Here is an 11,735-nt window from a genome sequence, read left to right as displayed (position 1 = left end):
GCGAGGGGGAGGCAGAGGGCGAGGGGGAGGCAGAGGGCGAGGGGGAGGCAGAGGGCGAGGGGGAGGCAGAGGGCGAGGGGGAGGCAGAGGGCGAGGGGGAGGCAGAGGGCGAGGGGGAGGCAGAGGGCGAGGGGGAGGCAGAGGGCGAGGGGGAGGCAGAGGGCGAGGGGGAGGCAGAGGGCGAGGGGGAGGCAGAGGGCGAGGGGGAGGCAGAGGGCGAGGGGGAGGCAGAGGGCGAGGGGGAGGCAGAGGGCGAGGGGGAGGCAGAGGGCGAGGGGGAGGCAGAGGGCGAGGGGGAGGCAGAGGGCGAGGGGGAGGCAGAGGGCGAGGGGGAGGCAGAGGGCGAGGGGGAGGCAGAGGGCGAGGGGGGAGGCAGAGGGCGAGGGGGAGGCAGAGGGCGAGGGGAGGCAGAGAGGGCGAGGGGGAGGCAGAGGGCGAGGGGGGAGGCAGAGGGCGAGGGGGAGGCAGAGGGCGAGGGGCGAGGCAGAGGGCGAGGGCGAGGCAGAGGGCGAGGGCGAGGCAGAGGGCGAGGGCGAGGCAGAGGGGCGAGGGCGAGGCAGAGGGCGAGGGCGAGGGCGAGGCAGAGGGCGAGGGCGAGGCAGAGGGCGAGGGGGGCCGAGGGCGAGGCAGAGGGCGAGGGCGAGGGCAGAGGGCGAGGGCGAGGGCGAGGCAGAGGGCGAGGGCGAGGCAGAGGGCGAGGGCGAGGCAGAGGGCGAGGGCGAGGCAGAGGGCGAGGGCGAGGCAGAGGGCGAGGCAGAGGGCGAGGCAGAGGGCGAGAGGCGAGGCAGAGGGCGAGGGCGAGGCAGAGGGCGAGGGCGAGGCAGAGGGCGAGGGCGAGGCAGAGGGCGAGGCAGAGGGCGAGGCAGAGGGCGAGGGCGAGGCAGAGGGCGAGGGGCGAGGCAGAGGGCGAGGGCGAGGCAGAGGGCGAGGGCGAGGCAGAGGGGCGAGGGCGAGGCGAGGCAGAGGGCGAGGGCGAGGCAGAGGGCGAGGGCGAGGCAGAGGGCGAGGCAGAGGGCGAGGCAGAGGGCGAGGCAGAGGGCGAGGCAGAGGGCGAGGCAGAGGGCGAGGCAGGAGGGCGAGGCAGAGGGCGAGGGGGAGGCAGAGGGCGAGGGCGAGGCAGAGGGCGAGGGGCGAGGGCGAGGCAGAGGGGCGAGGGCGAGGCAGAGGGCGAGGCAGAGGGGCGAGGGCGAGGCAGAGGGCGAGGGCGAGGCAGAGGGCGAGGCAGAGGGCGAGGGCGAGGCAGAGGGCGAGGGCGAGGCAGAGGGCGTGAGGGCGAGGCAGAGGGCGAGGGCGAGGCAGAGGGCAGAGGGCGAGGCAGAGGGCGGAGGGCGAGGCAGAGGGCGAGGGGCGAGGCAGAGGGCGAGGGCGAGGCAGAGGGCGAGGGGCGAGGCAGAGGGCGAGGGGCGAGGCAGGAGGGGCGAGGCAGAGGGCGAGAGGGCGAGGGCGAGGGCGAGGCAGAGGGCGAGGGCGAGGGCGAGGGCGAGGGCGAGGGCGAGGCAGAGGGCGAGGGCGAGGCAGAGGGCCGAGGGCGAGGCAGAGGGCGAGGGCGAGGCAGAGGGCGAGGGCGAGGCAGAGGGCGAGGGCGAGGCAGAGGGCGAGGGCGAGGCAGAGGGCGAGGCGAGGCAGAGGGCGAGGCAGAGGGCGAGGGCGAGGCAGAGGGCGAGGGCGAGGCAGAGGGCGAGGGCGAGGCAGAGGGCGAGGGCGAGGCAGAGGGCGAGGGCGAGGCAGAGGGCGAGGCAGAGGGCGAGGCAGAGGGCGAGGCAGAGGGCGAGGCAGAGGGCGAGGGCAGAGGGCGAGGGGGAGGCAGAGGGCTGAGGGCGAGGCAGAGGGCGAGGGCGAGGCAGAGGGCGAGGGCGAGGCAGAGGGCGAGGGCGAGGCAGAGGGCGAGGGCGAGGGCGAGGCAGAGGGCGAGGGCGAGGCAGAGGGGCGAGGGCGAGGCAGAGGGCGAGGGCGAGGGCAGAGGGCGAGGGCGAGGGCGAGGGCGAGGGCGAGGCAGAGGCGAGGCAGAGGGCGAGGCAGAGGGCGAGGCAGAGGGCGAGGGCAGGAGGGCGAGGGCGAGGCAGAGGGCGAGGGGGAGGCAGAGGGCGAGGGCGAGGCAGAGGGCGAGGGCGAGGCAGAGGGCGAGGCGAGGGCGAGGGGCGAGGGCGAGGGGCGAGGCAGAGGGCGAGGGCGGAGGGCGAGGGGCGAGGGCGAGGCAGAGGGCGAGGGCGAGGCAGAGGGCGAGGGCGAGGCAGAGGGCGAGGGCGAGGCAGAGGGCGAGGGCGAGGCAGAGGGCGAGGGCGAGGGCGAGGGCAGAGGGGCGAGGCAGAGGGCGAGGCAGAGGGCGAGGCAGAGGGCGAGGCAGAGGGCGAGCAGAGGGCGAGGCAGAGGGCGAGGCAGAGGGCGAGGGCGAGGCAGAGGGCGAGGGCGAGGCAGAGGGCGAGGGGCGAGGCAGAGGGCGAGGCAGAGGGCGAGGGGCGAGGCAGAGGGCGAGGGGGGAGCCAGAGGGCGAGGGGGAGCCAGAGGGCGAGGGGGAGCCAGAGGGGCGAGGGGGAGCCAGAGGGCGAGGGGGAGCCAGAGGGCGAGGGGGAGCCAGAGGGCGAGGGGGGAGCCCAGAGGGGCGAGGGGGAGCCAGAGGGCGAGGGGGAGCCAGAGGGCGAGGGGGGAGCCAGAGGGGCGAGGGGGAGCCAGAGGGCGAGGGGGAGCCAGAGGGCGAGGGGGAGCCAGAGGGCGAGGGGGGAGCCAGAGGGGCCAGGGGGAGGGAGCCAGAGGGCCAGGGGGAGCCAGAGGGCCAGGGGGAGCCAGAGGGGCCAGGGGGGAGCCAGAGGGGCCAGGGGGAGCCAGAGGGCCAGGGGGGGGAGCCAGAGGGCCAGGGGGAGCCAGAGGGCCAGGGGGGAGCCAGAGGGCCAGGGGGAGCCAGAGGGCGAGGGGGGAGCCAGAGGGCGAGGGGGAGCCAGAGCGCGAGGGGGAGCCAGAGCGCGAGGGGGGAGCCAGAGCGCGAGGGGGAGCCAGAGCGCGAGGGGGAGCCAGAGCGCGAGGGGGAGCCAGAGCGCGAGGGGGAGCCAGAGCGCGAGGGGGAGCCAGAGCGCGAGGGGGAGCCAGAGCGCGAGGGGAGCCAGAGCGCGAGGGGGAGCCAGAGCGCGAGGGGGAGCCAGAGCGCGAGGGGGAGCCAGAGCGCGAGGGGGAGCCAGAGCGCGAGGGGGGAGCCAGAGCGCGAGGGGGGAGCCCAGAGCGCGAGGGGAGCCAGAGCGCGAGGGGGAGCCAGAGAGCGCGAGGGGGAGCCAGAGCGCGAGGGGGAGCCAGAGCGCGAGGGGGAGCCAGAGCGCGAGGGGGAGCCAGAGCGCGAGGGGGAGCCAGAGCGCGAGGGGGAGCCAGAGCGCGAGGGGGAGCCAGAGCGCGAGGGGGAGCCAGAGCGCGAGGGGGAGCCAGAGCGCGAGGGGGAGCCAGAGCGCGAGGGGGAGCCAGAGCGCGAGGGGAGCCAGAGCGCGAGGGGGAGCCAGAGCGAGGGGGGAGCCAGAGCGCGGGGGGAGCCAGTGCGCGAGGGGAGCCAGAGCGCGAGGGGGAGCCAGAGCGCGAGGGGGAGCCAGAGCGCGAGGGGGAGCCAGAGCGCGAGGGGGAGCCAGAGCGCGAGGGGGAGCCAGAGCGCGAGGGGGAGCCAGAGCGCGAGGGGGAGCCAGAGCGCGAGGGGGGAGCCAGAGCGCGAGGGGGAGCCAGAGCGCGAGGGGGGAGCCAGAGCGCGAGGGGGAGCCAGAGCGCGAGGGGGAGCCAGAGCGCGAGGGGGAGCCAGAGCGCGAGGGGGAGCCAGAGCGCGAGGGGGGAGCCAGAGCGCGAGGGGGAGCCAGAGCGCGAGGGGGAGCCAGAGCGCGAGGGGGAGCCAGAGCGCGAGGGGGAGCCAGAGCGCGAGGGGGAGCCAGAGCGCGAGGGGGAGCCAGAGCGCGAGGGGGAGCCAGAGCGCGAGGGGGAGCCAGAGCGCGAGGGGGGAGCCAGAGCGCGAGGGGGAGCCAGAGCGCGAGGGGGAGCCAGAGCGCGAGGGGGAGCCAGAGCGCGAGGGGGAGCCAGAGCGCGAGGGGGAGCCAGAGCGCGAGGGGGAGCCAGAGCGCGAGGGGGAGCCAGAGCGCGAGGGGGAGCCAGAGCGCGAGGGGGAGCCAGAGCGCGAGGGGGAGCCAGAGCGCGAGGGGGAGCCAGAGCGCGAGGGGGAGCCAGAGCGCGAGGGGGAGCCAGAGCGCGAGGGGGAGCCAGAGCGCGAGGGGGAGCCAGAGCGCGAGGGGGAGCCAGAGCGCGAGGGGGAGCCAGAGCGCGAGGGGGAGCCAGAGCGCGAGGGGGAGCCAGAGCGCGAGGGGGAGCCAGAGCGCGAGGGGGAGCCAGAGCGCGAGGGGGAGCCAGAGCGCGAGGGGGAGCCAGAGCGCGAGGGGGAGCCAGAGCGCGAGGGGGAGCCAGAGCGCGAGGGGGAGCCAGAGCGCGAGGGGGAGCCAGAGCGCGAGGGGGAGCCAGAGCGCGAGGGGGAGCCAGAGCGCGAGGGGGAGCCAGAGCGCGAGGGGGAGCCAGAGCGCGAGGGGGAGCCAGAGCGCGAGGGGGAGCCAGAGCGCGAGGGGGAGCCAGAGCGCGAGGGGGAGCCAGAGCTCTTTTGTTTCCTACATTTCCGCAAAGAGCAAGCAGGGAGCCGGGAGTTTACAGAGACTACAGCTGACTGGGAGCAGAGTCGGAGGGCGGAGATCCAGTTGGTCCACAGGGCAGCTATATCCTGTAAGGTAAGAGGGGATGGAGGCTAGGCCAGTTGCATGCTCCTCCTGTAGGATGTGGGTGGTGAGGGATACCACCGGTGTCCCCACTGACTATACCTGCGGGAAGTGCACCCAACTCCAGCTCCTCAGAGACCGTGTTAGGGACCTGGAGCAACTTCGGATCATCCGGGAGGCAGAGGGGGTTATGGAGAAGAGTTACAGGGAGGTAACCACACCCAAGGTACAGGACAGGAGTAGCTGGGTTACAGTCAGGGTAAAGAAACCAAACAGGCAGACAGTGCAGGGATCCCTCATGGCCGTTCCCCTTCAAAACAAGTAGAATAGAAAAGCAATAGTAGTAGGAGATTCAATGGTTAGGGGAATAGATAGGAGATTCTGTGGTCGCGAGCGAGACTCCCGGAAGGTATGTTGCCTCCCGGGTGCCAGGGCCAGGGATGACTTGGATTGTGTCTTCAGGATCCTCAAGGGGGAGGGGGAGCAGACAGAAGTCGTGGTGCACATTGGTACCAACGACATTGGTACCAACGACATTGGTAGGAAAAGGGGTGTGGAGGTAATAAACAAGTTTCAGGAGTTAGGCTGGAAGTTAAAAGCCAAAACAGACAGAGTTGTCATCTCTGGTTTGTTGCCAGTGCCACGTGATAGAACATAGAACGATACAGCGCAGTACAGGCCCTTCGGCCCACGATGTTGCACCAAAACAAAAGCCATCTAACCTACACTATGCCATTATCATCCATATGTTTATCCAATAAACTTTTAAATGCCCTCAATGTTGGCGAGTTCACTACTGTAGCAGTAGGGCATTCCACGGCCTCACTACTCTTTGCGTAAAGAACCTACCTCTGACCTCTGTCCTATATCTATTACCCCTCAGTTTAAAGTTATGTCCCCTCGTGCCAGCCATATCCATCCGCAGGAGAAGGCTCTCACTGTCCACCCTATCCAACCCCCTGATCATTTTGTATGCCTCTATTAAGTCTCCTCCTAACCTTCTTCACTCCAACGAAAACAACCTCGAGTCCATCAGCCTTTCCTCATAAGATTTTCCCTCCATACCAGGCAACATCCTGGTAAATCTCCTCTGCACCCGCTCCAAAGCCTCCACGTCCTTCCTATAATGCAGTGACCAGAATTGTACGCAATACTCCAAATGCGGCCGTACCAGAGTTCTGTACAGCTGCAACATGACCTCCTGACTCCGGAACTCAATCCCTCTACCAATAAAGGCCAACACTAGGCCTTCTTCACAACCCTATCAACCTGGGTAGCAACTTTCAGGGATCTATGTACATGGACACCTAGATCCCTCTGCTCATCCACACTTCCAAGAACTTTACCATTAGCCAAATATTCCGCATTCCTGTTATTCCTTCCAAAGTGAATCACCTCACACTTCTCTACATTAAACTCCATTTGCCACCTCTCAGCCCAGCTCTGCAGCTCACCTATATCCCTCTGTAACCTGCTACATCCTTCCACACTGTCGACAACACCACCGACTTTAGTATCGTAGTATCGTCTGCAAATTTACTCACCCACCCTTCTGCGCCTTCCTCTAGGTCATTGATAAAAATGACAAACCGCAACGGCCCCAGAACAGATCCTTGTGGTACTCCACTTGTAACTGAACTCCATTCTGAACATTTCCCATCAACCACCACCCTCTGTCTTCTTTCAGCTAGCCAATTTCTGATCCACATCTCTAAATCACCCTCAATCCCCAGCCTCCGTATTTTCTGCAATAGCCTACCGTGGGGAACCTTATCAAACGCTTTGCTGAAATCCATATACACCACATCAACTGCTCTACCCTCGTCTACCTGTTCAGTCACCTTCTCAAAGAACTCGATAAGGTTTGTGAGGCATGACCTACCCTTCACAAAGCCATGCTGACTATCCCTGATCATATTATTCCTATCTAGATGATTATAAATCTGATAGCAAGGCTAGGAATAGGGAGAGAGTGCAGTTGAACATGTGGCTGCAGGAATGGTGTAGGAAGGAGTGCTTCAGGTATTTGGATAATTGGAGCGCATTCTGGGGAAGGTGGGACCTGTACAAGCAGGACGGGTTGCATCTGAACCAGAGGGGCACCAATATCCTGGGAGGGAGGTTTTCTAGTACTCTTCGGGAGGGTTTAAACTAATTTGGCAAGGGAATGGGAACTGGATTTGTAGTCCAGAAACTAAGTTAGCCGATATTCAGGACGCCAAAGTGTGTAGTGAGGCAGTGGGGAAGGGAACACTGACAAAGGAGAGTACTTGCAGGCACGGAGATTGGTTGAAGTGTGTATACTTCAACGCAAGAAGCATCAGGAATAAGGTGGGTGAACTTAAGGCATGGACCGGTACTTGGGACTACGATGTGGTGGCCATCAAGGAAACTTGGATAGAAGAGGGGCAGAAATGGTTGTTGGAGGTGCCTAGTTATAGATGTTTCAATAAGATTAGGGAGAGTGGTAAAAGAGGTGGGGGGGTGGCATTGTTAATTAATGGTAGTATAACAGCTGCAGAAAGGCAGTTCGAGGAGTATCTACCTACTGAGGTAGTATGGGTTGAAGTCAGAAATAGGAAAGGAGCAGTCACCTTGCTGGGAGTTTTTTATAGGCCCCCCAATAGTAGCAGAGATGTGGGGGAACAGATTGGGAAACAGATTTTAGAAAGGTGCAGAAGTCACATGGGTGACTTCAACTTCCCAAACATTGAGTGGAAACTCTTTAGATAAAATAGTTTGGATGGGGTGGTGTTTGTGCAGTGTGTCCAGGAAGCTTTTCTAACACAGTTTGTAGATTGTCCAACCAGAGGGGAGGCCATATTGGATTTGGTACTTGGTAATGAACCAGGGCAAGCGATAGATTTGTTAGTGGGGGAGCATTTTGAAGATAGTGACCACAATTCTGTGACTTTCACTATAGTAATGGAGAGGAATAGGTGCGTGCAACAGGGCAAGATTTACAATTGGGGGAAGGGTAAATACGATGTTGTCAGACAAGAATTGAAGTGCATAAGTTGGGAACATAGGCTATCAGGGAAGGACACAAGTGAAATGTGGAACTTTTTCAAGGAACAGGTACTACGTGTCCTTGATATGTATGTCCATGTCAGGCAGGGAAGAGATGGTCGAGTGAGGGAACCATGGTTGACAAGAGAGGTTGAATGTCTTGTTAAGAGGAAGAAGGAGACTTGTGTAAGGCTGAGGAAACAAGGTTCAGACAGGGCGCTGGAGGGATACAAGATAGTCGGGAGGGAACTGAAGAAAGGGATTAGGAGAGCGAAGAGAGGGCATGAACAATCTTTGGCGGTAGGATCAAGGAAAACCCCAAGGCCTTTTACACATATGTGAGAAATATGAGAATGACTAGAGCGAGGGTAGGTCCGATCAAGGACAGTAGCGGGAGATTGTGTATTGAGTCTGAAGGGATAGGAGAGGTCTTGAACGAGTACTTTTCTTCAGTATTTACAAATGAGGGGCCATATTGCTGGAGAGGACAGTGTGAAACAGACTGGTAAGCTTGAGGAAATACTTGTTAGGAAGGAAGATGTGTTGGGCATTTTGAAAAACTTGAGGATAGACAAATCCCCCGGGCCTGACGGGATATATCGAAGGATTCTATGGGAAGCAAGAGACAAAATTGCAGAGCCGTTGGCAATGATCTTTTCGTCCTCACTGTCAACAGGGGTGGTACCAGGGGATTGGAGAGTGGCGAATGTCGTGCCCCTGTTCAAAAAAGGGAATAGGGATAACGCTGTGAATTACAGGCCAGTTAGTCTTACTTCGGTGGTAGGCAAAGTAATGGAAAGGGTACTGAGGGACAGGATTTTTGAGCATCTGGAAAGACACTGCTTGCTGAAGGATAGTCAGCACGGATGTGTGAGGGGTAGGTCTTGCCTTACAAGTCTTATTGAATTCTTTGAGGAGGTGACCAAGCATGTGGATGAAGGTAAAGCAGTGGATGTAGTGTACATGGATTTTAGTAAGGCATTTCATAAGGTTCCCCATGGTAGGCTTATGCAGAAAGTAAGGAGGCATGGGATAGTGGGAAATTTGGCCAGTTGGATAACAAACTGGCTAACCGATAGAAGTCAGAGTGGTGGTGGATGGCAAATATTCAGCCTGGATCCATTACCAGTGGCGTACCACAGGGATCAGTTCTGGGTCCTCTGCTGTTTGTGATTTTCATTAATGACTTGGATGAGGGAGTTGAAGGGTGGGTCAGTAAATTTGTAGACGATACGAAGATTGGTGGAGTTGTGGATAGTGATGAGGGCGGTTATCGGCTGCAAAGAGCCATAGATAGGATGCAGAGCTGGGCTGAGAAGTGGCAGATGGAGTTTAACCCTGAAAAGTGTGAGGTTGTCCATTTTGGAAGGACAAATATGAATGCGGAATACAGGGTTAACGGTAGAGTTCTTGGCAATGTGGAGGAGCAGAGAGATCTTGAGGTCTATGTTCATACATCTTTGAAAGTTGCCACTCAAGTGGATAGAACTGTGAAGAAGGCCTATGGTGTGCTAGCGTTCATTAACAGAGGGATTGAATTTAAGAGCCGTGAGGTAATGATGCAGCTGTACAAAACCTTGGTCAGGCCACATTTGGAGTACTGTGTACAGTTCTGGTCACCTCATTTTAGCATGTGGAAGCTTTGGAAAAGGTGCAAAGGAGATTTACCAGGATGTTACCTGGAATGGAGAGTAGGTCTTACGAGGAAAGGTTGAGGGTGCTAGGCCTTTTCTCATTAGAACGGAGAAGGATGAGGGGCGACTTGATAGAGGTTTATAAGATGATCAGGGGAATAGATAGACAGTCAGAGACTTTTTCCCCGGGTGGAACAAACCATTACAAGGGGACATAAATTTAAGGTGAATGGTGGAAGATATAGGGGGGGGGGGGGGGGGGGGGGGGGGGGGGGGTAGGTTCTTTACCCAGAGTAGTGGGGGCATGGAATACACTGCCTGTGTAAGTAGTTGAGTCGGAAACATTAGGGACCTTCAAGCAGCTATTGGATAGGTATATGGATCAGGGTAGAATGATATAGTGTAGATTAATTTGTTCTTAAGGGCAGCACGGTGGCATTGTGTATAGCACAACTGCTTCACAGCTCCAGGGTCCTAGGTTCGATTCCGGCTTGGGTCACTGTCTGTGCGGAGTCTGCACATCCTCCCAGTGTGTGGGCGAGTTTCCTCTGGGTGCTCCGGTTTCCTCCCACAATCCAAAGATATGCAGGTTAGGTGGATTGGCCATGATAAATTGCCCTTAGTGTCCAAAATTGCCCTTAGTGTTGGGTGGGGTTACTGGGTTATGGGGATAGGGTGGAGGTGTTGACCTTGGGTAGGGTGCTCTTTCCAAGAGCCGGTGCAGACTCGATGGGCCGAATGGCCTCCTTCTGCACTGTAAATTCTATGATAATCTATGATTAATCTAGGTCAAAGGTTCGGCACAACATCGTGGGCCGAAGGGCCTGTTCTGTGCTGTATTTTTCTATGTTCTCTGAACACACTATCAGTCGGAATGCACGATTTTCATCGGCTTTAACCACTCTATTTTTCCCCAATGGTTCCAGTCCAGGCGTCAGAGTCATGGTCAACCCTGGCATTAAAGTCCTTCTTGAACCGCTGAAATCTATCTAGTGTAGGTACACCCAATGTTTTTCGGAAGGGAGATCCAGGATTTCGACCCAGTGACAGTGAAGGCTCAATGATAGAGTTCCAAATCAGGATGTTGCATAGCTTGGAGGGGAACTCTATTTCCATGCATCTGCTGCCTTTGTCATTCTAGGTGGTTGGAGATAATGGGTTTCGAAGGAGACACTCTGGAATATGTTGAGCACCATGAAAGGCCACCTCTCTCTCAAAACGCCACCAACGAGGAGGTTCACCACTGGATCAGCTGCAGCAGCTCTGCTTCTACAAACTACAACACAAGTGTTTGACAACAAAGACCTCTGCAAGTCCTCATATACAGAACAGTTGTCATCAACACTCATGTACGGCAGGAAGACCTGGACTGTGCACCAGCACCACGAAAGAACACAAGCATTAAAGAATTCAATCCAAAAGTTAAATACAAAATTCTCAATCCTCACCTCGTCCACCAACAGCACTGTGGTCTCTCTCTTTGGCGCTGGTGTACCAAACCGTTTTTCAAGCAATGCAGCAGCGTGGTGTGCTGTGGCTTTCTCGCCGGTCAATAACTAGGAAGTAAAGGTTAAAAAATTGTAACTTTCCTGCATACAAAGGAAAGAATAACTTTCATTTACAATTTTTATTTTAATCCTCCCAAAATAAACAAAGCAGCTCAGTTACAATTGATTCCATTTTTGAAGTCCAATTATTGCCATTCCGAGCACAGGAAGATTCTGCTATACAATACATGACCAGGTATTAATGGGCTTTGCTGATGCTGTTTGAAGGAAGAATGTTAGCCCGGGCAGCAAGATACCAAAACCTTCTATATTGTAACATGGAATTTTTAACAAGCAGATGTGCTTTTTAATTAATATTTTATCTGTCAGGCATGTGAACACCACAACACTACCTCAGTGCTGAACTAGTGCAGGTATGTGCTGAAGTCTCAAGTACGGTCAAAATATATAACCACCAGACTCCGGTGGAAATCACCAACAACTGAGCCAAACTGACTCCAAACTTTTCACGAAATGATGTGTTGAGCAGCATATCCATAGGTTCTTAATAAATTAAATTTAAAAATCTTATTTGAAAGTAGGTATAGAGTTAAATGGCATAAACAAAACTCAAGCAGCTCAATATGTGGATAAGCGGCACACTGCAGCTAAAATAACTTTGCTAATTGAGTCGGGGGTTGTGATGTCAAGCCCCACTCCAAGAATTAAGCAAATAATTTCAGCTGAAACTTCTGTGCAGTACTGAGTGTGCTGTATTGTCAGAGGTACTGTGTTGCAGATGTGTTGTTACAGGATTCCTATATGTTCATATACTGTAGGGCAGAACAGAGGGTGTGGGGCTGGGAGCTTTGATGGTAATATCCTCAAAC

The 11,735-nt window shown here is 58.7% G+C and overlaps 1 protein-coding gene across 2 annotated transcripts in view; it reads right to left on the bottom strand.

Annotated features, from left to right (window-relative positions):
* The window catches only part of orc1 (origin recognition complex, subunit 1), a 98,904-nt gene that overhangs the window by 48,686 nt on the left and 38,483 nt on the right, over positions 1-11,735 (bottom strand). For both annotated transcript variants that reach the window (XM_072510883.1, XM_072510884.1), the window contains exon 11: positions 10,807-10,914. In XM_072510883.1, coding sequence (XP_072366984.1) covers positions 10,807-10,914 — 108 coding nt within the window. The remainder of the gene's footprint in view (positions 1-10,806; positions 10,915-11,735) is intronic.

The sequence above is a fragment of the Scyliorhinus torazame genome, chromosome 7 (assembly GCF_047496885.1).
Source record: "Scyliorhinus torazame isolate Kashiwa2021f chromosome 7, sScyTor2.1, whole genome shotgun sequence".
NCBI classification, from domain to species: Eukaryota; Metazoa; Chordata; class Chondrichthyes; order Carcharhiniformes; family Scyliorhinidae; genus Scyliorhinus; species Scyliorhinus torazame.
Note: the sequence above shows the minus strand (reverse complement) of the source record. Positions and strands in the feature narration are given on the sequence as shown.